Source organism: Alosa alosa, chromosome 13 (assembly GCF_017589495.1).
Source record: "Alosa alosa isolate M-15738 ecotype Scorff River chromosome 13, AALO_Geno_1.1, whole genome shotgun sequence".
In the NCBI taxonomy this organism is placed as follows: Eukaryota; Metazoa; Chordata; class Actinopteri; order Clupeiformes; family Clupeidae; genus Alosa; species Alosa alosa.
The window spans coordinates 34,213,582-34,241,464 of NC_063201.1; the positions used below are offsets into that span (position 1 = coordinate 34,213,582).

Here is a 27,883-nt window from a genome sequence, read left to right on the forward strand (position 1 = left end):
TTAATATAATTTTTTAATCATTAGTAAAACAAAAGCACACAGTTTATGTCTATGAGCACAGTTTGTAATAATTAATTCTGAGCTGCATGACATCTGCTGCAGCTCTAATTATGAAAAGCCAAGTGGATTGTATGTGATTCGTCTGTTCTGAAAACCTATAACCCTTATGAAAAACAATTGGTCTATTTTAAGGAGCTCTGAAATCTGCTAAAGAGGTGCCGTCACTTGTCTGAAAATAGTATTGCCAATATTTAGAGGATGAATAGCCTACAGTACGTACCGTAAATCCTCAAATTATGGCCGGGATTCAGGGACGTGGGAAGTATTTTCTGAGAGGGGGTGCAGATGATGTAACCAGGGGTCCGGGGGTTTGACCCCCTGAAAAGAAATACATTTTGACTGCTAAAAACACCATTTTAACACAGTTTTCTGAGGGACAGAAATACCAACAGCGAAAGCAGTGCCCGTCATATGTCTGAACATTGCCTAATAGGCTATCACTTCACTGCTTGACACTACCCCACATGGAGAAATGTCGCACGTTAACAATGAACCTTTCATAAATTATTTATTGTGCGAATGGGTTAGCAAAACTATAGCGTTTGGTGAACGGAGATGCAGATCACCCTAATTGATTTGTTTGCGCAACAGCCCGTTCTGCCTTCACTCCAGCGAGAGTGAAATACCGTTAGGCTAAATGTTTAAAGGCTGTGTCATCACCATATACCCTGGAAATCCAGAGTTCTCGCGAGAGCACAATGGAATTGTCTCTGCAAGACACTCTGGCAAAGAGCAATGATGCACGTTACTTTTTCCCCAATATTCCGGGGAACCTGCTGAACTGATGAAGACAGCGCTGAAACATTGGAGGACAGTACACATTGGTCGTAGTGTTATCCGATTTCGTCGAAGTCCCAAATTATTCAGAGTAAATATGGTCTAGTGTTATCCAATTGCGTGCAATGTGATTTTTAAATGCATGCTTGTTGCCGCCCCTCGAGTTGGACCATTACATTGCTCTTTGCCAGACCCTTAATCTTTCTAGATTATCAGGGTCTGGATTTTCCAGGCTAATCACCATAGGCTATTTGCTACGATATTTAGCTCTGTTTCAACAAGTCGTGACTTATGCCCATTCAACTTTTAACTTAGGCTATAGCCTACAGCGGTCTAATTTCGTGTGTCAATTCAAAGACCTGTCATTTCCATTTTTGGATTAGACTAGCCAGTCTCTATGCTGTTTTCATGGACAGCAAGACCCGCTTCATTTTAAATAACGTTGTTTGTTGCTTACACAAGCCACCTCCAGTGGTTCACTTTTACTTGCGCAGCAGACTCGCAGATTGGATGAGCGCTGACACCACTACCCCCTAATTGCATGTATCTTTATTTGAGAACACTTTGTATGGGACCGGGGAACATAGGACCCTTTTTTAAAACCCTAACCATTAACCCTAACCCTGAGCGGGGAACATAGGACCCGGGGAACATAGGACCTGGGGAACATAGGGATGACCCCGAATTTTGTAGTTAGGCTACTGCAAATGTACCACCCTCGTTTCTATGAAACTGGACACATTTGAACCAGGAGACTTTGTCACAAGACAAAGCAGATGTCTTAAAGCCCATTAGATTAACATGAGCCTAATGTGCTTTAGATTTGTATGGCAGTAAGACAAATATTTGGTTAGACTAGGCTAGCTAACTTTACACTGACACAACGTAACTTAATGCTCTGAAGTCGCGGTCAACATGAAATCCAAAACTTTTTGATTACCAAGTTGAAATTTCCAGGTCAACCACAAATAATTCCGATTCTTTTTAATATCATCCAATAACTAATTCAATGTTGATTTAACTCGCTTTAACTCTTAGCAACACCACTTAAAACTTCAACGAAGAGTTGCCATTGCTGCTGCTGTGCTGAAGAGATGTGGACGGCACGGCAGGGCACGCTTAATGAAAATAAATTAACGCAACACAACACAGACCCTGCTTCTCTCACGTCAGTCACTGAAATGAACGCAACACAGAACCCGCTTCTCTCGCGTCAGTCACTGACGGTAGAATAAATGCATGGGGAAAAACACTTGTGATAAGTGTGATAAGCGCAGCGCAGCAGCAGTTTGTGACGTTGTTTATTGGTGTAACCCTTATGTATGAAAACTAGTATTGCCAGGCAATACTAGCCTACTTTGAAAAGTAGTATTGCCGTGGCAATACTGGCAATACTGGTGAGGCTAATGATTCCTAAAACATACCTATCAAGTTAACTGTAACCCACCCTCAGAAGCCTTTCGTGACACATAGAAAATACTTTTTAATGAACCTGACGTGTTCTTCATTTTCTGATTCTAAAAATATAATTTTTGAGTCATTAAAACTTAATACAAAGTGGTTTTAAGCCATTTTAAATCGCTGAGCTGCAGCTTCGCGCGTTTGTAGACTGTGCGCTCCTCCTCCGTCTACTGACAGCCAGGGTGTATACATTTCTTCTACGGCTGCAAACGGGATTCACTCGCAGTTAACCAAATATTTCTTTATTAGGGCAGGGCAGGGATATTTCTGGCTATTAAATTATTTCTAAACCAGTCTGCTAAAGTCTATAGTGAAGTCTGTGTAGGGTTTTCCAGGCTGCATTTCTTTTTACGAGACACCCTGCTCACAAGAGCCATCTGGTGGTTGTTTGGGTTGTTTCAGTGTCGTTGCAGCGTCACTGGAGAAATACAAATTAAAGTCACGTGATCGCGCGTAAGGTCACTGGAGCGGGATGATTTTTAAGTGGAGCGGGGAGTGAAATTGAGCGGAGCGACCTGACACGAATTTAAGCGGCCAGCTGAGCGAGGAGCGGGATATTTGCACCGCTCAGCTCCGCTCACTAGCTCTGATTAGGAGGCATATCACATGTAAAGATTATAAAAACGGATTATTTTTTGATTCATGGCACGTTTTTTATTATTTTTTAATGCGTTCTGCTGAGAAGGGAGACGGGCGTTGGTCACGGTTTGGAATGAAAGGGAGAAAACAAGACAGAGTAACTTGGCGGACTACTTTTTTTTTTGACGACGTACTTAAGGCGGCAGGCGTGTTTTGCCAAGGCAGCTGCCTTGACTGTAAAGTGCTGCGGGAAACCCTGGGGATATGTGTAGACAACTGCCATATTGGCATTACAAACTATGGAAGATTTTTTAAGTGCTGTGTCTCCTCATTAGAAAGTCTCTGGTTCAATCACCTCACTGGTAGGAAAAATGTTGGTGGGAGGAGTGATTGAACAGTACACATCCAAGGCACCCCCAACTGTTCCCTGTGCACTGCAGCAATGGTTGGTCACTGCTCTGGGTTTGTGTCCAATGGATTATCAGACAATCCTAGAATAGCCTTGTATCCAGACATTTATTTTGACCACCCTATAATGGACAAATGTGTAAGAGAAAGTCACTTATGCAATGTTGCTATGAATAATCTAGATAATAATGGCCAATTGTAATGAGAAGCTATGCTGATTTTTCTTTTTTCTCCGAACAGTGCAGTGAGGCAGAATTTAAGTTTGGCACAGAATGTTTGGAATTGGCTCTGCAGCACTGTGGCACCAGTGCTGTACTGATTGAGGGTCCATCATCTCTGTGGAAGGTAAGATCATAACCATTATGGTTCTCACAGTTCCAATGCATGATCCGAATAATGTTTTCATATTTGTTAGTCAACTTTGCAAAAAACATTCGCGGCAAACTGTCAACTGTCTCTGATTGTTCTACTGATTTGGAAACTGGATGCGTCATGGAAGCAGTAAGTCAAGTCGCATCAAAAATAGTACAGAAATCCCAAGAGCCACCTGGTGGTTGTTTGGGTCAACTGCAGTTTGTGCCATTTCTGCCGAGAAAATCGGGTGCGTGATTCATGCAGGAACCCGTCCAAACTTAACTGATACCCACTGTAGCTCAGTCTGCCTACGTTGCTGCTTCTCAGCATTAGACTGAGCTACAGCCATGGCCTCCCGTAAGTCCCTCCCCAAGGATGAAACATAGGCGTCAATGTCCACTGTATCCCCGTTCATCAGGACACTACCAAACATTAAATCCACGGGTAACCTAGGAGTGCGGCCATACATTAAAAAGAAAGGGGGGGAACCCTGTGGTCTCGTGGACAGTACAGTTGTATGCAAAGGTGAGATTGTTGACTAGCTTGGTGGTAGAGCTCTAATCATACTTCCCAGAGTGCGGTTCATCCTCTCTGCCTGACCATTCCCCATGGGGTGGTAGAGTGGTGTGAGATTTCTCCACCCCAGCTAACAGGAGCAGCTCTGCTATTAAAGAGAAACCTCTTTATGTGAGACCCAGCCTCTCATCCTGAACAACATGTGTGGCCCCAACACACACGCTGTCAGACAAGGAGACCGCTGACCGCCCTCTCGTCAGCAGGTTCTCTGCCTCATCCTGAACAACATGCGTGGCCCCAACACACACGCCGTCAGTCATGGAGGCTGCCCGCTGTTCCCGTGCCTCAGAAAGCTCAGACGACAGGCGAAACATGTCTTGGACTGAGTCCACCTGCAGGTTCTGTGCATAATCTTGGGCCTCACAAAAGGTTCTCTAAGGGCATCTGCCACCACATTCTTAGGGCCTGGAATATACAGGATGTCAAAATCAAAAGGGGCCAACCTAGCCACCCAACGCTGCTCACACGCGTCCAGCTTTGGCTTCGTCAAGACATACTTAAGGGGGTTATTGTCAGTCCACACAGGGAACCTGTGTCCCCGCAACCAGTGACTGAATTTATCACAAATAGCTCACTTCATAGCGAAGAACTCAAGCCAATGAGCATGATACTTGGACTGAGCATGATTCAACGACTTACTAGCAAAAGCAATGGGCCTAGCTTTGTCCTCATTGGGCTGCACCTGAGACAGAATAGCTCCAAGACCAATATTAGATGCATCAACAGACAAAAGGAAAGGCTTTGTGTAGTCTGGATGAGCCATGAAAAAATCTTCAAAATTTCAATAAAATCACCATGCCAAGAAAGGAGCGGATTTTACGCCATCAGCCTCCATTAGGTCTGACTGCATAACATTCACAATAGCCTCAACTTTAGATCACTAGTGACACCTTGCTTGATATGCTGTGAATAATCCTGTGAATAACTCAAAATGTCTCTGGGGAGACATGTGCCTGGTTTTGCCATGCCTGGTCACATATGACCCAGAAATTTCACTGACCTCCTAAGAAAGTTGCACTTAGCTGGAGACAGCTTCAGGTTGTGCTCCTTCAAACCCTCAAACACCATGCGCAAGCGTTGCAAACTCTCTGCCTCAGATCTCCCAAATACTAGCACATCATCCAAATAGCAGAGGAGACTTAACCCTTAGAACCCGATTGACGCAAAGTGCGTCAAAAAAGACACCCTTTCTTCTCTGTTACATTGCTCCGGAACTGTTCATCGTAGCGAGATAAAACCTTTATTGCATGACAGAGCAGAAGTGGGGCTTTCCAAAGAGACTACACACGAGACCGTACGATCAAGTATGAAAATTAAAAAAAATCATGAAATTAAATCAAATTGCATCATATTTACAGTCTATACTTCTCTGCGTTCACCTGCGCACCCATTACTCTCGTTTGAATTACTCGCTGACCATGTTTATCGATCCTTCTGGCTTATAAAAACAGACGAAGTGACTGCAAAATAATAACGTCATGTACACAAACCAAGCTGCACACCCATTACTCTCGTTTGAATTACTCGCTGACCCGTGATCGGATAGATATGCCACACATGTCAGATGAAAGAGGAGACTCCGAGCTATCATTTGATACCAAGTACATCCTTCTGGGTTATAAAACAGACGAAGTGACAGCAAAATAATAACTTCATATAGCTGGACTTACCCCACGTTTGTCTGTTCTTGTGGTAAAGCATGTTTATAATCCAACGCTATCGTGTGTTTCTCTATGGCAGAGCATGTTCATAATCCGGTTTTGAAATCCTAGCAAATTCCTGCATGGCATCCAATTCAAGACTCACATTGCATCCCAATTTGTTCAACAAAGAAACACCTTTTTTGCCTTTACTTTGTTCATGGCAATGCAGTAAAAAGTTGAGAATCATTATGAGTGCATTCACCATAGCCACGCAGGCTAACACGCAACATCGGGTCAAATCAGGTCAGATCAGTTCGTGTCTCAGATATGGAGTGCAGAAAGGTCATTTTTCATCACTAAATAAAAAATGGCATTTATTTCCGTAAATTACACACCACATATTTCTGTAAATTGCTCAGCCCCAGAGTATCCCTCCAACATGGCAATTATATTGCCCGATTCAGGACAGTCTGCCCTACACACACATGAAATGCATGTAGAGCTATGAGCTTGCTGTGGTGAGATACATGTCAAAATATAACAATTTTTATAATACGCTTTTTCTATTTTAATTCTTTAAAAATCAAAATAAAATTAATGCTAGTACTAATACATGAAATGATGGCAGATCTGAATAGCCTAGACTCTGCTGAAAAGAACATTATATAATATGTGTGTGTGGCACTTACAATGACCAGAATAAATCCTTATGAATAAAGGTAGTGAAAATGCCCTAAAAACAGCTTAGGGTTCTAAGGGTTAAGAAATTCTGATCACCAAAGATAGAGAGCATCATCCTCATGAAAGTGGCTGGGCTATTACAAAGGCCTTGACGAAGCCTGTTATATTCATGCAACCCTAGTGGAGATGAGAAAGCTGTATATTTCTTATCATCCTCATGCAACGGAACATTGTAATAGCCAGATGTCAGATCCAACCACAACCACCCAGAGCAGCCAGAACATCTGCTTGGTGGGGAAGTGGGTGGGCGTCCTTGACCGTGCGCGCATTAAGCCACCTAGTCACCATTCCCATACAGCTGCCAGAATCACTCTTAACAGATAAGCTGCCATGAGGAACTGCCTGAGCTCACCTTAGCCACATGCTGCGAGACAAAATGTTGATCAAAATCTTCTAATGCAATGGTGGGATATACGTCAGCTACTTTTGCATTCCGGCGTAGGGTTACTGCCACCGACGTCGAATTAACAATCTTGACCGGAAGCCACCCGTCCCCCCACATAGGAGAGACAACTCGTCCAACTAGCATCTGTCTATTACTACAGCACGAAGTGCTGGGCTCCACAACAACTGTGCTGCCAACAGAGATGTGTGTCTTAGGTGGTAACCTACCCCACACGAGATGCTCAGCCATGGGCTGGAGCGTGACTGTGCTCTTCAGCCTCAGAGTTCCCACTTTATCTGGGATGGACCCACCTCTCCATCTCTCCAGACTGGACAAAAGACGTAGGAACTGACTGCTATCCTCCTGACCTATAACAGGTTGGCTCACAACCCGCCAGAAAGCATCACTGGACTTGAACTGTCTGATTAATGGCTTTAAGACATTTGTTCCAACAATCAATGGATCCACCTGCCTCTCAACAATCAACACCGGGACTTCAAAACTGAATCCATACATTTCAATGGCCGTCACACACGCCCAGAGGACTAGTCTGTTTACCTCCAAAGCCAACCAGAACAATATAAACAGGGGCTGGAAACTCACCTGGCAACACACCTGCTTCCTTCAGACACAGCACAGCATCTGCATTGACCCAGTATCCAACATCCCCTTTAACTCAACTTTGCCCTGCACTAATACAGAGGTGTAAAACAGACCATCACTCTGTGCAGTTCTCATGGTGTTTTGCATGACAACCTTACTTGACTTTGGCAATGTCTCACAAAAATATGAATAAACCGACTCAATGTCATCGTTCAAATTGGACTCCTCAATGTCCCAAAGACTGTTCTGCTACCTCAGCTGCCTTATTCAACCTGATCCAGTAGTCAAGAGGTTGCTCATTGACATACGGCGTAGTGGAGTAAAAATCAGCAAGAGGCATACCCGAATGCACCGCACTGTCGAAATGCTGCCTGAGAATGCAAAAGACAGCATCCACGTTACCTGAATCAGACACCTGCACATTATTACGGAGCCAAATCCGATTTACATCCCTGGCGCTGCCATCAGTCTGCTAAGCAGCTCATCCACACAGTCCCTCCCAGTGTAGCCACCCTAATTCAGATACAATCTCATTAATCCCTCCCACTCACACAGAGAGAACTTATCACTACCATCACCTCTAAAGAAAGGTGACTCTTTCCTTTCAGACTTGAGAACGAGATTCAATAAGAGTACCACCCCCCAGGGAATGGCCGGCAGAAAGAGCTGGTGAACCTAGACAGACATTATGCGCAAGGTTTGCGCTAACAGACTGACTAACGTTAGAACTGAGTTCCCTAACCTGCTCTCTAGTCAGTTTAACAGGGATAGCCGACTCGGTGAACTCCAGTGGTGGCAAATCCTGATGTACAGGCGTGGAAAATGTTACCCTATCTCTAACTACGCCACCACTGGCAAAACCAGGGCTACCCGGAGTACTAAATGTCAGAAGGCCCCTTCCTCTCCCCACACTAAAGTACCCATGACTCTCACCAGTGAAATTCATGTTAATTCAAATATGTAAAAATGCAGGGAAAATAAATAACACAAATCATATAATGCTATTTACACATATATACAATGCTCATTTGCAACACACACACATTAAAACACCCTTGAAAATGTGTGATATCAGAGTCCATGCAAAAGATACACGTCAGACGACACTGACGTTCCTGACGATAAAAGCAGAAGAGGCGGCGACAGTAGACTGAGGCAGCACAGCAGCAACAGATCCGGTCCAGTGGAGACGTCACATCATCACACACAGCTGGAGACTTCGCTCACAACTGATAGACTGAGAAAGTCATTTGTCCCCAGGGCCATTGAACTGTTCACCGCTTCACTTAAGGGTAGAGGAGAGATAGACTTCTCTGCATAGTCTGTTTACATGCTATATTAGCACATTTGCACAGCCCCTCCCTCCCTCTTGGACTGTGGCCGTACTTGATGCTTAATACCTTATACTCAATACTTGACCAATGGCTGTAACCCTTTTACCTCAACCTATTCTTGCACTGACATAGTTGTGTTATATTATCTTGTCTACATTATACATTATTCTCTTGTATGTCCATATCACTATCCCCACCCTTTCAACTGTATATTGCATCTTTCTTGTGTCTGTTGAGGGGTCCACGACCATGGCACCCTTGACAGGGACAACAAGGAAGCGATCATCCTCTTGAATATCCCCTGGGGATCAATAAAGTATCTATCTATCTATCTATCTATTTATCTATCATCCTCAGCTGCACTACAGGCTCAGTCCCTGCCCTGTCATGCTTGATCATCCTTAAGCACACTTTGTTGATATTTAATATTTGATTTAGTTTTTGTAGTATATTTAGTATTTCATATTTTAGTATCATGTTTATCTTCTGTCTACTGTGATGTCTACAGTGAAGTTTTCTTATATGTATATTACTTTTTCTGCTGTAAGTGCATGTTGTGTGTGATGTCTGTGCTACTGAGACCTTGAATTTCCCCTTGGGGATCAATAAAGTATCTATCTGTCTATCTATCTATCTAGTTATATATTACTAATATATTAATTCCTCATTCCTCCATATATACTTGTACTTATACTTAATTAAGCTTAAACAACTTTATTATAAGGGGCCCTACGCTGATAGCTATATATACCTAATATATTAATTAAGCTTAACCAACTTTATTGTAAGGGCCCTATGGGGAGTGGTTCATATTGGGATAGGCAGAAGCACAGTTTAATAACAATTAGTTAAATAATAATGTCATTAACTTTTATATTAACATATAGTTTGTAAATACACATTTAACATTTAACCCATTTAAGCCCAAATTTTTCCCAGACATGCAAATATGCAAATCATGTGTTATTAGCAACCCTTTGAAGTAATCAATAATTTTTTTTTTTTTTAAATGTAGAAACGTAGATGAAAAAGTGAGTTTTATTATGCGTATACTCAATTAAAGGTTGCCAAATTGCTTTTTTTGTTAAAATAAAGGTATTGTGACAGGACTTTTCAAACTGATATGAACACTGAGACCAATGGCAATAATAAATATGAAAAATATGTAAACATTGTTTATTTACCAGGAGCATCGGCTCGTTAAAATAGAACCCTGAATGTGTATGTCTGTGCGTGCGTGTTGTCGAAGCTCCTGGTAAATAAACAACACACAGACACAAACACACACACAGACATACACACTCACACACACAGATACACACTTACACACACACAAAATACACACACACACACACACACACACACACACACAGATATACACTCACACACACAGATCTACACACTCACACATACACACAGACATACACACTAACACATACACACACATATATGTGTGTGTGTGTGTATCTGCAGGTGGGTGTGTGAGAGCAGCAGGCAAAGTGCATGTCGCATGCAATGTGAAGTCCCCTTGAGTGTGTGTGTTTGTGTCTGTGAGTGTATATGTCTCTGTGTGTATGTCTGAGTGTGTATATGTATGTGTGTGAGTGTATATCTGTGTGTGTGTGAGTGTGTATATCTGTGTGTGTGAGTGTGTATGTCTGTGTGTGTGAGTGTGTATGTCTGTGTGTGTCTTTGTGTGAGTGTGTATGTCTGAGTGTGTATATCTGTGTATGTGAGTGTACTTGTATATCTGTGTGTGTGTGTGTATTTGTGTGTGTGTATGTGTATCTGTGTGAGTGTGTATGTGAGTGTGTGTGTGCCTGTGTGTGTGAGTGTGTATGTCTGAGTGTGTATATCTGTATGTGTGTGTGTGTATGTGAGTGTGTGTGTATGCCTGTGTGTGTGTGTGTGTGTGTGTGTGTGTGTGTGTGAGAATATGTGTGTGTATGTCTGTGAGTGTGTGTATGTGTGTGTGTATGTCTCTGTATGTGTATATGTATGAGAATGTGTGTGTGTGTGTGTTTGTAGGTGTAGAAGTATGTGTGCATCTAGATACAACATTCTATCCCACCGGTCACCATTGTTAACATTAACATGTTTACTCATTCTGTAAACACAAAAGACATTTGAATAATTATAAATGTATATATCATAACTAGACACCTTAAAGACCATGGGCCAGATGTACGTACATTTGCGAACGTAGCGTTATCAGCGCCATGGACACACCGCAGATTGCGAACGCTGTCAGACCCAAGTTTCCGTCATATTTATCAATCGTTCAATCCTTAGTGTAAACTGCGGCTTTCTCTGTCCTTCTCCGCCCATAAACGCAATTTTCTTAACGTCCACAACTGAATGGCAAGCCTACAAGCGCCAGTTGAATGAAGTTAACTGATGACAACATTAAAAAGAATCAAACGTTTAGTGATCATGAAATAATACCATACATGATGAGATGTCAACAAGCAGGGAGATAATGAAGATCAGTAGTTCTACTCAAACTACTTGTGCACGTAGGCTATGGAAGATTGGTCAAATCTAGTAAGTAGGAAAGTTTAAGTGAATGACGTGAAAGTGAAGGTAAGACATGCGAAAGGCCAACGAAAGTTAAGGTTGCTTTTGGTAGTACAAATACGCTAAAATTTTACGCTAAACTCCCACTTTCCCCTGGACCCTCCCATGAATGCATATGCATGACATGACAATCGCAATCTGCCACTTTCAGCTCCCGCGACAGGCAGTTTGCACTTTTACATCATTGCGGCCTGTTTGTACATACCTCGCAATAATTTTACACGCACATTGCGAAACAAATACGCCTGAAATGGGCGCAAAAGCGTTAGTACATCTGGCCCCATGTGTACAAAAAAATATTTGTCCTATGTTTATTTTAACATACTTTAAAAACCTTTTATTTGGGAGCTGTGAGGCCATAATCCTCTTCTCAAGGTGCAACCAGGAAGTAAACAGCTGCACACATTTCATTGAAACACTCTATTGTTTCAATATTTACTGAAAGAGTATTGGGATATTCCTCAGTTACAGTTTTAGAGGCTTATAAGTACATATTTTTTTTTCGGTCACAATTGTGACCCATGGGGTGAAATGGGTTAAATGATGTAAGAAATAACTGTTAATTAGTGCCAAAAACACATTTAGTTAACTATTACACAATATTAGTTAATAGATTGTTTTCTATTTGTTAAAACATTAACATACAGATTTTATGTAAACAACAACAATAATATTTAATTAACTCATTGAATGCCAAGCTGTTTTCGGAAGCTTTGTCCTAGAGTGCCAGCAATCTAGACCATTGTTGATGATTTTTGTACAGCCACAGCATATTCTGTGTTATAGCTATGAACACATACAATGGCTCGTTTGAAAGGTGAGACTTTAAGCTCTCAGTGGGTGCAAACCGTGTATTTCTATTTCCTGAGAAATCGCAAGCTAAACAGTGGCTAATTTTCATCAAAATCACTGTTTTTTTTTCTAGAAATGGAGATATAACGTCTTTCATGAAATATGAAGTGTTGCCTGTAGTTTCCGGAAAGTGACCTAGCGAGACCTGGCGAGACTGCCACCTAGTGATAGACCCACTAAAAATGGCCTGGTTTTGAGCTGACGTGCCTGCGTCACTGATTCGACCCAAAGCGGCAACCGAGTTATGATTTAATGTCCAGATAAAATGTCCAGATTGTGCATTTTCATGAGTTTTCGATCGTCATAAATTTCATTTCCATTCATCACAGAGTTCCCAAAATCACATATAAGTTGTGTTAGAGTGTCTAGTTTCGTAATTTAAAAAAAAAGCTACAAACTTAATATTATGTTTTTGGCACTCAACGCATGGGAAGGAAAAACGTAATATTACATTTTTGGCACTCAATGAGTTAATGATGAAAAAACTATTAACTTGTGCCAAATATAAGTGTATATACTCTTTTGATCCCGTAAGGGAAATTTGGTCTCTGCATTTAACCCAATCCGTGAATTAGTGAAACACACTCAGCACACAGTGAACACACAGTGAGGGGAGCAGTGAGGGGTTAAAACGGGCTGCACGCCTTGCTCAAGGGCACTTCAGCCGTGGCCCACTGGTCGGGGCTCGAACCGGCAACCCTCCGGTTACTGGTCCAGAGTGCTACCCAGTGGGCCACGGCTGCCCAAATAGATATTTTAGTAACAATTAACTAATATTAACAAAGGGTTTGGTAATGACTAGTTTGCTATTTATTATGGCACCTTATTATAAAGTGTTCCTGAAAGGTGTCACAGCATATCTCAGTAAACTTTGATCTCAATTCATATTTAATTTTTTTTTTAATCAGCTTATTGAGCTTATAGCATAACCAAGACCTTAGATAATCACTTCAAATTACCAAAACAGTTTCTGAGGTTCAGTATATGTTGCTCTACATATCCCAATACAAAAAAACAAAACATTTTTACAGTATGATTATTATGACTGCCATGCCAGCGAAGTGGCGGTCATATATATTTTTTCTTTCGGATTTTATTTTTTTCCCCAGTAATTTTGAGTCAGTGATTACCGGAACACTGAAAGACCAGGCTGCACGAAACTTGGTGGGCATGTAGCCCCACAAGTATTACATAGAACCACTGATTTTCATTTTGATCTGTCAGCTATGCTTCAACTTGTCCTGAGTATGAAGATTAAAATTTTAGAAGAAGATTAAAAAGTTGTCGCACTTTTCTCTACGGAGCTCCCCCTACAGCTTTGGGGTGCATATTTCATAACTGTCTCTTTGGTCTTTTTGCTGGTTTTGCCGTCTACAAAATGAAGCCACCGCTGCTTATTCTTATTGCTGGCCAGCATGGTTTACCGTTGCTTGAGGTGTATGTGCAGAGAATTTTAAGCATTTTGTGTTTCTCGGTTGTTCTTGCTTCTCACGAGACTTCCTGATTCAGACTTTGCCGGGACGCTTGTGGAGATCTTGCAAGGCTGATTTTCCGCCAGTAGACGGTAGGGGGAACATGGAAAACCGCCATTTTTGCCATAACAGGTCATTTAACTATCACAATAATTTCTAAACTGTTTTATTAAGTTGAAATTGTTGCAGAGGGTGCCTTTAAAAGATGGGTACGTTTTCAAAAATAGATATCAGATATCAGAGTCACCAAAGTGCCTGAATCTAGCAGGGGTGTCAAACATAAGGCCCGGGGGCCAGATCAGGCCCACCAGCAGGTTTCAAATGGCAAAAGTAAAAAAAAACATATGGATACACATGATGTTCATTGAGCTCAATGTAAATCAAACTAGCTAATAGGCTAACTGAAATAAAACCATGCCAATCTCTAGGTATGGTGAGGGGTATGTGGTGATGTGGGGCTATTTTAATTCCAAAGGCCAAGGGAACTTTATCAGGATGCATAGTATCCTGGATCCATGAAATAACTGGCCTTTAAAAATAAAACAATCTGCCTGCCTCCTGGGAATTTAACATAGGGGTTCCAATACTAATGACCCCTGTATTTTAAGGAAGAACATTTATTTATTTATGATACATTATTCATTCACAAAGAAAATTGGTGAAAAGGTTAGATATTTCCTCATTTTACTTAAGGCATTAAGATCAATTTCCAAAAGATGATTTTATATTCCTCTTTTAGTCAACTTTAGCAGAGGTGCCAATAATTCTAGAGGGTACTTTGATACTGTTAACCATGTTAGCAAAAGTTTTTTTTTTACAGGTGTTGTTAAAGGTGTGAAGACTAAAAAATATACCCGTTGGTTTTGTGTAGACATGGTCTCAGTCTCATGGTTTTACACTAGTGGAAAATAGTTTTGGATTGTGCAAGGATATGTGGATGTCATTAGATAAAATAAATGTTCAAAAAACTAACAATTCAAAGAAAATCTTTCTGGGATCATAGTAGAGATAAGTGTCTCGGGAAGTTCATTTCTATGAATATGAGTGATTTTTTTAGAGAGTTTTTCATACATTTTAAGTCATTCTGTCCCTGGAATCAGATGATACTAACAGCCTAATGTTCTGTTTTAGGTTACACACAAACAAGACTTGGCCTCAGCAGAAGCTGTCATTAAAGGTATGTTTATGGAAACATGCTAGTGGTTGGTGTCTGACCCCTGACAAGGCTCAAAATATCATTACACTTCTATGATACTGTGCAGAGGGTCCGTGCAGCAGTGCTGCAGGGCGGGTCAGTTAAAATTAATTAAATATATATTTTCTACAAATAGGCCTAGGCCTACTTAAAATATCACAAGAAGGCTGGCATCAATACAGTAAAGCATCAATACAGTAAAGTCAACAGTAAAGAAGCTGAAGACGCGAGTTAAAAATAATAGACACCCCTTCAGGAAAAGCGATATACAGTGGGTCCCCGTTAAGCTTGGACGGGTTCCTTCATGAATCACGCACCCCATTTTCTCAGCAGAAATGGCACAAACTGCAGTTGCCACAAACAACCACAAGGTGCCACTACTATTTTGATGCGACTGACTTACTGCTTCCATGGCCTTGGCGGGGCCGCGGGAACTTAAATTGATCGCGGTAGTTTAAGCTTACACTTGACAAAACATTCTAATATGAAAATGTAGATGCAATTGTTGTAAAATGGTGCAGCTCCTTTAAGAAAGCACCGTGTGCAGGGATGGGAGAGAAAGCGAGAGGGATAGGCCTATGTGTGTTAGAACTTAGCGTGTGGAAAAAGTATGTGCTGTTGAGACTGGGCGAGTCATATTCAAAATAATGCAAAAAAAGCAATTATCCTCATTCATTTGCAACCAAAGCATGCCTGCTTGCCGACCCGTTCAAGCGAAAAATATATCAAAGCACCTTTTGCGTTTGAATGTATACGAAAAAATGTTTAAACAGCTGGACAAATGATTTAGCTAATTGATTATATAACCTGTACACCAGCAATTGTTGAACATTTACCTGTACAAATTACATTGACAGTAGCCCAGCCTAACAGCATGTTGTAGGCCTACTGTAGAAATTTTCTTAAATTGCAACCGCATCATGCCTGCCTGCCAGCGTTCAAAAGCGACAACGAAAAAGATAATAAAACAACAAGAGGGTTGAGTCTGAATGACACTGAGTTTTTAGACACTGAGTTTTTGTAGTTAAGAAATATTTTTCGTATAAAAAAAGGTCATTCTTCAATCTCCTTCACTGGCGCCTATGGAAAAGGCTTAGCGTCCCAAAACAACGATCAATGATCATCAAATTTCTCTCTCACATTGCTCCTCATAACCATCTATAAAAAGTGTTTTTCTTTTCTTTTGAGCACATCGAATCCCAGGACATAGCACTGGACCTTATAATAGGCTCGAGATATAATTCCAAAGGGGGCAGATAGGGGCCACTGCACTTAAAACTTAAAAAGATGAAGCTTTCCGAACTTTGAAATTGCAATCAGTGACTGCATCGGGTGAACGAAGCTTTTCGAAGTTGAACAGGCTATTAAAAACTATTTGCGCACCTCCATGTCACAGGAGAGACTGGGCTCTCCCTTCTATGAAAAAGACGTTAGGCTACCTGCAAACTATCGCATGATTTCATGCACGTAAGTGAAAAGGGCCTTGCATCTGTCAAGTTCGCACAGGGCCTCGCATCCCCTTGCGACGGCCCTGCAGCTCCTCCTAAGACAGCGAGGAAAAAGTTAAAATCTGCGATAAAACCGGGGAAAAGTTGACAGGTTTGTTTAGGTCCTGGTGATTATTTGTGAAATTGTGCAAACGACAGCCTTTTCAAGGCATTTCAAGGAAGGAGTCGTAGCATGCAAGCTCCCAAATTGACCCAGTAGCCTAAGGCATCAATAAATTGTTGGGACTGGGGAGGGTCATGCGTTTTTTCTCAATCACTTTGGAGGGTCATAGAAAAAATTCTTGCTGGCGAGGAGGGTCACGTCTTTTTGACTAAGCGCTCCCAAAACTCCTCCGGTAGCCCCTTAATTAAATAAATAACGAACAGTCCCTAATTGATTAATAGCCAAGGCCTACACAGCAATTGTTGAACATTGACCTGTACAGGACATTGACAGTAGCCCAGTCTAACAAGCAAATGTTGCAAAATACATCAAAAGCGCGAATTAATCAGAAATAAATAATGTAATCTGCATCGCTTTATTTAACAAACTGCAAGCAACAAGAGCATTGAGTTCGCTGTAAGGCCAAACCCAAGAGCAAAGCCTATCTGTTAAGGCAGTCGATAGGCTATATAACGAGCTGTGTGCCTGGAAAGGCGATAGATGGCGGCTCTGGTCATCCCATACCCTCCCCCACTTCCTGTAGCCTACCATTGTGAAGGCCTGTAGCCTAAAAGCGACTTCGTTGCCGTTTTGTGACATTAAGCTTTTTCGTTAAGCCCCCTCCCCATCCCCTTCTTTCACAAGCAGTGGGGGGGCGCGGGGCACAAAGTAACACTTTTGGTAGACAAAGGAGGGTTCTCAGCGCTTCTGTCGTTTTGGCCACAATCCGTTGCAACCAGGCCAGGACAGATATTTTAGGAGAGCGGTGCAGCTCAGATGTCTTCTTAATTTTCTTTATTCTTCAGTAAAAGGTGCAGAACATTATTAAACTTTGACTAACATTTCGATGTGTCGATGTTTTGACTAACGAACATCGAAGCGTTAGTCAAAGTTTAATAATGTTCTGCACCTTTACTAAAGAATAAAGAAAATTAAGAAGACATCTGAGCTGCACCGGCCTCTCCTCTCTCTAACACTTTTGGCTTTGGCTAAATATTTCTAAAATCATTTGAGTTTCACTAGTCACATGTTTTAACAAGCAACACTTGTTATTGAACTAATAACAGGCGTGTGTCGAAAATTTACTTTATTTTCCATGGAGAAATAACATATGCAGAGTCTAACCAAGGTCAATCTTGCCAAAAAAGCCCTCAAACCTGAAAAAACATGAGGCAAAAGTGCAAAACATCACAAAACTAACTAAACTAACACGCGCATATTTTTGTATTGCAATCATTGTGTAGCCTACAGTTGTAACAGCGTAACAGTCGTTTTACTCCCGGATCGCTCATTATAAAGAGCGTTTAGCGTGTCCCAAAAACAGCTATCAATCACCAAACGTCTTATAAACAAGTATTGCCAGGAGCAACGCCTTGCAAAAAATGATAACAATAGGCCTAGGCCTTTATATGGCTCTGCTCCTGCCTAGATTCGAACTCGAGCTCGCTATCTGCTTCGAGTAGGCCTATTGGGTAGGACTGTAGCCTACACTGGTTGCTGTGGCACAGTCTTGAGTGACCGAATTCGTTTTTCTTTGTCAAATGAATGCTGTCATTTTGTTAACATTACTGTTAAGGAGATGCTGTAGGCAAAGTCTATATTTCAACCTCATTAGTGTAGTAAAAAAAATCAGAACTATTCACAAGGTTTCTGGGCAGCATATTTATGTTCTGTTAGCAAGCGAACTTCTCATGACTACCGACAAAGTAGCCTACTGCCAGCTATCGAAGCTCTCATTTTAAAACATTACTGAGAGACAGACACTGTACAATCAAGAAATCTTGCCACTGAATCCAAAACTATGTTTAACATTATGTACAAGGCTTAGGCTACAGTGGACTAGCATGTTGCAGGGGCACAGAGAAACACACTGAAAACTCGGCCAATCACAGCCCTTGCTGTCGAATGCGCCATCTGGTTCGACCGTGGAACTCCACAGCGGACTATGCTGCCCCCAAGCGGCTGCAGTTGTACTTACATTTCACCATTCACCATGATCGTGAATGAAGTGTCAATTTTTAACTGGGACCCACTGTAGGCTATGGGAAATATTGGGAAAAGTTCTTAAAGAAGATGACAGTAAGTTATGGTCCATGTAGGCCTACTTCTTGCGAAGCCATTTAAAAGTATGACAGCCAAAACGGGCAGCCTGCAGGAATAAATGTTATGGCACAGACTACACATCCTATGTATAGGTTCGCGTATGCATAAAAATTACAGTTCGTTGTGTTTGTGACTTTAAACAGTGGATGTGCTTTTTTAAAGCTTTGTGCTTCATTCAGCATTATAAACCAGTTCTTACGCTAACGTTTTGACCAGCAATGTATCTCTCTAGCCTACCTTGCCTCACCATTTCTGGAAAGAAAGATGTATGTCCATGGCCTTCAAATCTTATCCTAGTGTTCTAATCCTTGGTGGTTGCGTGCGTGCTTGCGCTCTTATTCTCATTCTCTCTCCTACGCAAACATTATGTTCTGCATGCCTAAATAAATTAGTTTGTTTTACAGAAATGGCCTACTGTCACACTGCATGCAGACTATAACCAAAAGCACACATTTTGTAAATAAGCGGGTCGGATCGCGGGTCGGGTATAATATTCGCGGTCTGAGTTGCGGTCGGGTTGATTAAAATATCGGGCGACTACGGGCCGCTTGTGACCAAACCCGCGCAACACTGCCGTGCAGATAAACTATTAATTAAAGTATTTTTAACTTTGTAACTCAACGCATGGGATGAAATGAAAATAAACAACTACCGTAAATAAACAAACCATAACTCATAAGAACCACTTAATTAAGTGTAAGCTGAACAGATACGTCTTTAGACACCTCTTGAAAGACCCTAAAACTATTATGCTCACACCAACCACCTTATCTTTCAACTGTTAAATGTTCTAGCATGAAACATCATATTGGTAATCAAAGGTATCAGAAAACTCTGCATACACTGCAAACTTTTCTGTTCAACTAGAAATGTAATGCCAGAGGGATTACATTAGTGGATGGAAAGCTGCTGGCTTAATGTTGGTGGGGAGATTCCTGAAAAAAACCCCATTGAATCACGTAATCTTTGAGTTCATAGAAACCCTAAAAACCTTGTATGTCTGGCGTTCTTGAGATATCACACTCAAGGTGGGTTTGACCTTGACATTTGACTGCATCATTGAGTCCATACAAATGTTCACACCAAATTTGACGCATGTACGTCAAGCCGTTCTGAAGTTGTGACACAAGCACGAACGCTGGCCTTTGGAAAATGCAGTTCAGAGAAAGCCTAATTGGACGCAATGCAATAGGCTACCTGCATTGGTGTTGATGACTGCTCATTCTGCACCCAGATAACAATTAGTCATTGAATCGATGTTAAATCAACATTACTTTGTCAACGTTAAATCATTGATTCAGTCACACTGCAACATTGATTCTACATAACTTTTGCACCCTTAATTAATATTGAAGCAACGTTTCATAACTACAGATCAACGGGATTCTAATGGTATTTCAATTGATATTTAACCTCAGTAAACCACTATTAATCTGGCAAAATATTGTGAAATTCATATCCTGCTTTATCTACAGCCAGGATAAATGTGGCTAGGCCTAGGTATGTCTAGTTTAGGCTACACAAGCTTGCATAAATAACCATTGACAACTTATCAGTTTGAAAAGCAAGTGCATTTATTCACTCTTCTTCATCTAGAAATTCACGTGTGCTGTTCTTTCCTGCCATCCATTCAGTATAGCATCCATAGCAGTTGCAGTCATCCTGATCCCCCATCCAGTAGTAGAGTGAAGCGGTTCCAAACAGAAATAGAAGGGGGCCAGTTGTTAGATAAATATGTTCAACTGAACAATAAACTAGCCTACAAGCAAGTCATTTTACACCACAACCTACCACTCATACAAACGTAGTTCAAAACGAAGTTTTAGCCAGTGAAAAAGATGTTTCAGCCAAGGCTAAAGATGTTTTTGATTGTGACATCTGGTCAACCTGTCTTTTAATCATAGTTTTTTTCCTATGGCCTGGAAAACAGAAGCAATAACTCCTGTTTACAAGGCTGGTGATGGAACTGATGTTACCAACTACAGACCTATCAGTATATACTCCCTGTCATTTCTAAAGTGAGTGAAAGGATAGTGTGTGACCAGTTGATGGACCATTTGAATCAGGGCCATTCTCAACTGCACCCTATGCAATTTGGTTTTAGAAAGAACCACTCAACTGAGACAGCAAACTGTTACTTAATTGAGCAAGTTAAATCCAGCCTTGATAATGGGGGTGTAGTTGGTGCTGTTTTCCTTGATTTCAGAAAAGCTTTTGTCAAATCATAATGTTCTGTTGTCAAAGTTATCTAAGTTTATTTTTTCCACTAAAACTCTGACATGGATAGAGTCTTATTATGACCACCTTGAATTCCGTCAAGGATTCAACATGTGACTAGTGAAACTCAAATGATTTTAGAAATATTTAGCCAAAGCCAAAAAGTGTTAGAGAGAAGGAGAGACGCCGGTGCAGCTCAGATGTCTTCTTAATTTTCTTTATTCTTTAGTAAAAGGTGCAGAACATTATTAAACTTTGACTAACGTTTCGATGTTCGTTAGTCAAAAACATCGACACATCATTGGACAAATAAATGACACTGACTCGCCATATCCTGACTCAGGAAAAAAAAACATTTTCTTGCTTTGCCGCAAACTCAGCAATGAAATCATAGGCCAGTTTGCAGGTAGCCTAACGTCTTTTTCATAGAAGGGAGAGCCCAGTCTCTCCTGTGACATGGAGGTGCGCAAATAGTTTTTAATAGCCTGTTCAACTTCGAAAAGCTTCGTTCACCCGATCCCAGTCACTGATCGCAATTTCAAAGTTCTTTTTAAGTTTTAAGTGCAGTGGCCCCTATCTGCCCCCTTTGGAATTATATCTTGAGCCTATTATAAGGTCCAGTGCGTTATGTCCTGGGATTCGGATGTGCTCAAAAAATAAAAGAAAAACACTTTTTATAGATGGTTATGAGGAGCAATGTGAGAGAGAAATTTGATGATCATTGATCGTTGTTTTGGGACGTTAAGCCTTTTCCATAGGGCCAGTGAAGGAGATTGAAGAATGACCATTTTTATAACGAAAATATTTCTTAACTACAAAAACTCAGTGTCTAAAAACTCAGTGTCATTCAGACTCAACCCTCTTGTTGTTTTATTATCTTTTTTCGTTTGTTGTTTGAACGTTGGCAAGCAGGCATGTTGCGGTTGCAATTTAAGTGAAATTTCTACAGTAGGCCTACAACATGCTGTTAGGCTGGGCTAACTGTCAATGTACTTGTACGGGTAAATGTTCAACAATTGCTGGTGTACAGGTTATATAATCAATTAGCTAAATCATTTGTCCAGCTGTTTAAACATTTTTTTGTGCTACATTCAAACGCAAAAGGTGCTTTGATATATTTTTCGTTTGAGCGTCGGGCAAGCAGGCATGCTTTGGTTGCAATGAATGAGGATAATTGCTTTTTTTTGCATTATTTTGAATATGACTCGCTCCAGTCTCAACAGCACGTACTTTTTCCACACACTAAGTTCTAACACACATAGGCCTATCCCCTCTCGCTTTCTCTCTCTCCATCCCTGCACACGGTGCTTTCTTAAAGGAGCTGCACCATTTTACAACAATTGCATCTACATTTTTATATTAGAATGTTTTGTCAAGTGTAAGCTTAAACTACCGTGATCAATTTAAGTTACCGTGCCCCCGCTGCGTCATGGAAGCAGTAAGTCAGTCGCATCAAAAATAGTAGTGGCACCCAAGTGACACCTTGTGGTTGTTTGTGTCAACTGCAGTTTGTGCCATTTCTGCTGAGAAAATGGGGTGCGTGATTCATGATGGAACCCGTCCAAACTTAACGGGGACCCACTGTACATCGATACGTGAAGCCCCGTATCGGAAAAAAAACTGAAATGAATCGGTTAACAACCTTTTCTGCTCGCTCAGACTGTCAATTACGTTCCAAGCAGCGCGTTCATCCCACTTCCGGTTTTAAAACTATACTTGGTACGGAATTGTGGGTACTGCAGTTCGTTTTTGGTTACATTCACTGCCCAAAGTTGTCAAAATGACCTCATTACCCATACATCTACAGCAACTTAAGCATGTAGCAACTTAAGCATGTGACAACTCGGTCGGCTTTTGTTTTTCGAAATCCAGCGCGAAATTAAACACTTATAGCATTCCTAAACAGCAACGATAGTCTGTGGAGTAGCCTTACCTTTGATGAAGGGATTTCCTTAATGTAAAAGTTAAATAATAATTTGGCCCTTGCTGCTAAAACGATGCACAAATTATTAGCCAATGATTTTGTTCATATTCACTTAGACTTGTGGCATTATAGGTTTCTGCATTAGGTCTACTGTTAGAACAAAATAAGCCCAGAGAGTTCATTGATTTGTAGGCCTATTTTATTCTTGTAGGGTAGGCTATATGAGAAAAGGCCAAGAGTTTCTTAAGCACTTTTATTTCGGTATTGTTTTACCTCAGCAAGGCTACAGCTTCATGAAAACAATCAGATATAACTCTATAAAATCTGTAAAGTCTATAAAAATGTATTTTTATGTTGTATTTGGCTGCTGTGTTTGACTGAAATGTAGACTATTATTTTTTCATTTCAATACTGTATATGAAACAAACCTCAGTTTAGATAATCATATTCACAAATTTTTTTTTGCCTAATTGACAACCATGACCATGATAATTGATAATATAAAATTAATGTGCACCATGAGCAAATGATAAAAAATCTTTCAGAATGCTTTCCATTCTTGAACTGCATCGAATTGCATCGAATCGCATTGCATCGAATCGTACTGAATCGTTTTTTATAAACATGTATCTTTTCTTGTATCGAATCGTGCCCATGTATCTAGATGCGAATCGTATCGTCTTTTACATGAGAGATTCACACCCCTACATGGAACCATCGTTTTTCGTTTTGATCTGTAGGCCCCCCCGCTGGACTGGACCCCCCGAAAGGAGGGTAGGGCAGACACAGTTTTCTGTGAATATCTTGAGAACCGTAGGGCCTAGGATGACCTATTTTTTCTGTATGTTTGCCTCCAGGGGTCATGTTAACCCATTCCATGTGCACACATGTGCATAAACAGATACACACGCACACACATACATTCACAGTAATCATACGTATGACACATACTCACACAGTAGACATATTTACGCATGCATGCACATGCACATGCACAAACACACATACGCAGACAAACACACAAGCACACACAAGCACACACACACACACACACACACACCCACACACATAAATATAAACGTGTGCACGCACACATGCACACAATTCAAGAATTTCTCAGAATTATGAACAGGCAAGATGGGGGTGGGGTTGTATAAAATGAATTTTACATGTGAAATCTATGAACTAATCATGTTTTGGTACTTGTTGTTTAGCAGATACCAGTGAGAATTGAGTGTGGATAATGCAATTTAGTGAGACAGTTAGAATCATATAGGCCTTTTAGCGTGATTTATTTTTGTGGCAAAAATGTGCTGGACTGGGCGGCGGTCATATTTTGTACAGCTCTGCTTTTAGATTCAAGGAAGCAGTGCACCAGAATGAATGATGTATGCTCTTCCTTTGCTAACAGTTCCATTGGAGTCTCACAGGGATCAATTTTAGGACCAATTTTATTTAGTTTATATATTAATGACCTCCCTCTGATTTGCACAGATGTCAATATCCAAATGTATGCGGACGATACAGCAATCTATACGCATGCCAAAAATAGAGAACAGGCTACTTTAAAACTTACTGCAGTCCTAAATAAAGTGTCAGATTGGCTAACTAGTAGCTGTCTGACTCTCAATGTAAGTAAAACTGTTGCTATGTATTTCTTTAAAAAGGGAAATGCACAGCAACAACCTGACATCTTGGTCAAAGGAGAGGTGATCAAAATTGTTGACAACTTTAAATACCTGGGCATAATCATTGATTCCAATTTAAATTTCAGAAAGCATATTAAGAAGATATCTAGAAATGTTAGAGCGAGTTTGATTACTTTTAGACATATTAGACATCAATTACCCTTACATGCTGCTAAACTGTTTATGCACTCAATGATTTTCTGCCAGGTGTGACCCGTGTACTCCCTATACAAACAGGCTGTGAAAGTGCTTGATAAAAAACCAAGAAATTATCACCACTGTACTATTATAAAAAAACATAGCCTGTTAACATTTGACAGTTTTATTTGGTTCTCTGACATGTGCCTGATGTACAAATTGACCCATGATCTTGCACCACCACCACTTAAGCAATGTGTGTCATTCTGTAGAGACAATGTTAGGGTATCTAGGGCTGCAATGAGAGGAGACTGTTACACTACATTCAAAAAGACCACTTTTGGCCAATCAGCATTTTCATATCAAGCAACTAGAAAATGGAACTCAGTCCCCCTCCATATCAGAGACTCTTTAAGTTTTAAAAGGTCCCTGTCAAACAAAACTAATAAACTAAACTAAACTAAATTGACCCCTTAAGGGGAAATTCAAGAAATATACTTAATGATTCTTAATGCGAAGTTGCTTTGCCATTCATTTTGTTCTTACCTTCTTGTAACATCATCAGCATCTATATCTATCCACATCATGGGGCCAAGCAGAACGCTGCATAGGCATTCAGTGTTCTTGCACCATTCACTGTCCCAACTTCTTAAGTCAATAATAATCAAAATGCAAGTTAGAAAGGTAAAAACACTGCAGCTGTATTGCTTGGTCCCCAGTGAGAGAAGGCAGAAACAGAATGGATGGCAAAGCAACTTTGCATAGTTAGGGACCTGTCTGTCTAGCTTTGCTTGGCTCCTAGTAAAGGTGATGAATAATAAGTAAAGGTAGAATGTAAAGGGGGTACTGTAACATATAGACAAGTTTGTATACTAAAGGACACCGTAGTGTCACCAGGTCATGAACTCCCGCAAGGTTTGAATGTGTTGTGTGATCTAAGATGGTGGAATAAAGAAGGTAGCATTATATCCATGTCAGTCCGAGTAAATATATTAATAGTAATTAAACATATAGACAGAGGGCGAACATAACATAATGTCAGAGTAGAGGTTCATGAGAAACTGTTTAGCCACGGCGCAGATCTGACATTAGAGCAAGCCATCGATATAGCCCGCTCTCACAAGTAAAAGTAAAAGTACAACATCCACATCATCCACCGCCCTGGTAAGGAAATACTGGTGGCAGACACGCTGTCTCGCAAGTCCATTTAGCACTAGGACCAGAGCCTGATGGACACCATGGAGGCACAGGTGCACACCCTCATCAGCAGTGTTCCAGTGAGCAACAGAAAGCTGCAGGAGATCAGAGGCGACAGCACAAGACAGTCAGCTTGTTGCACTCAACCGAGTCATAAAGACATGATGACCTGATGAGAGGAAAAAATGCCCACCCAACATCCAGGTATATTGGAACCACAGGGACAAAATATCCGAAATCGATGATGTCATGTTCAAGGGTGAGAAAATCATAATCCCTCATAGTCTCAGAGCCGACATGATACAGTGCATTCACACTGGACACATGGGCAGAAAAGTAAACACAGAGCACGGGACTTCCTCCACCTTACCTCCTCCTCCTCTGGCCTGGCATGGGGAAACAGATTGAAGCAGCAGTGGATCAGTGCAACATATGTCAGGAAAGACGCAGTGCCAACCCCTAGCGCCCCTGCTAGACGGCAAAGCGCATCCTGGAAGAGGCAAAAGCCGTCAACAAAGACCCCTACCTCGGCCTACTGGAGTACAGGAACACTCCAGTAGACAACATGCAGTCACCTGCACAACTCCTGATGAGCCGACGAGTGCGCTCAGTCCTCCTCATGACTGCAAAACAACTGCACCCACGGGTAGCATCCTAGACCTCCGTTCACGAGAGGAGGAAAGCTTGCCAACACCGCCAGCAGACATACTACAACAGGTCTGCAAGGCCCTTGTCTCCCCTACCTCTGTCCGTTTTTGGCAGGAAGATGGATCCTGTAGACCTGCAATGGTAACACAGACTGCAGACACACAAAGGACTTCAATGCAACCACTGGCACCTCCGTGAAAGCAGAGAGAATCCCAGCACCAGGGATATCCAGCAGACATGCACACACAGACAACACACAGCCCCCACACCCCGAACCCGTGGACCACCCATGACCGGCCAGCCAGCCAGAACAGCCCTTCAGCCGCACCACCAGGCCAAGACAAGTCCCTGACTTGTAAACATTGTAAAGGGTGTAGGTGGATCGCTGCCCTAAAAAAAACCCTCAAAAACACTTACTTATAATTCACCTGTTGTTTCTTATCACTTGCCTCTTGCCTACCCTAAAAAAAAAAAAAATAAGAGAGAGAGAGAATGAGTTTACAGAACTGTTTTTACTTACCTGTTACCTCGAGAATACTTTGGAAATTACCACACGCATTATGATAACACAGACACAGCAGACCTAATACATTCCTCAATGTACCCTGGTGGCTGCATCGTCGATTCAACTTTTGAGTTCGAAGTTCGAGATTAAGATGTCATTTCGATCAATTTCGATATAAAATCGAAATCGTGACACCCCTAATTAACTCATTGAGTGCCAAAAACGTAATATTGCGTTTTTCCTTCCCATGCGTTGAGTGCCAAAAACGTAATATTACGTTTTTAGCTTTTTTTTTTTAATTACGAAACTAGACACTCTAACACACCTTTATATGTGATTTTGGGAACTCTGTGATGAATGGAAATGAAATATATGACGATCGAAAACTCATGAAAACGCACAATCTGGACATTTTATCTGGACATTTTATCATAACTCGGTTGCCACTTTGGGTCGAATCAGTGACGCATGCACGTCAGCTCAAAACCAGGCCATTTTCGTGGGTCTATCACTAGGTGGCAGTCTCGCCAGGTCACTTCCCGGAAACTTTCCAGGCAACACTTCATATTTCATGAAAGACATTATATCTCCATTTCTAGAAAAAAAACAGCGATTTTGATGAAAACTAGCCACTGTTTAGCTTGCGATTTCTCAGGAACCGAGGCGTGTAGAAATACACGGTTTGCACCCACTGAGAGCTTAAAGTCTCACCTTTCAAACGAGCCATTGTATGTAGGAGTGCAACGGATCAAAAAACTCACGGTTCGGATTGTTCCACGGATTGGATCATTTTTCG

General features: G+C 41.2%; 1 protein-coding gene across 1 annotated transcript in view; it reads left to right on the plus strand.

Moving 5' to 3' along the window:
- crppa (CDP-L-ribitol pyrophosphorylase A) overlaps window positions 1–27,883 on the plus strand; it is a 96,403-nt gene that overhangs the window by 36,035 nt on the left and 32,485 nt on the right. Inside the window, exons 4-5 of the mRNA XM_048261434.1 lie at window positions 3,526–3,630; window positions 14,954–14,999. Of these exons, the coding sequence (XP_048117391.1) occupies window positions 3,526–3,630; window positions 14,954–14,999 (151 nt within the window). The remainder of the gene's footprint in view (window positions 1–3,525; window positions 3,631–14,953; window positions 15,000–27,883) is intronic.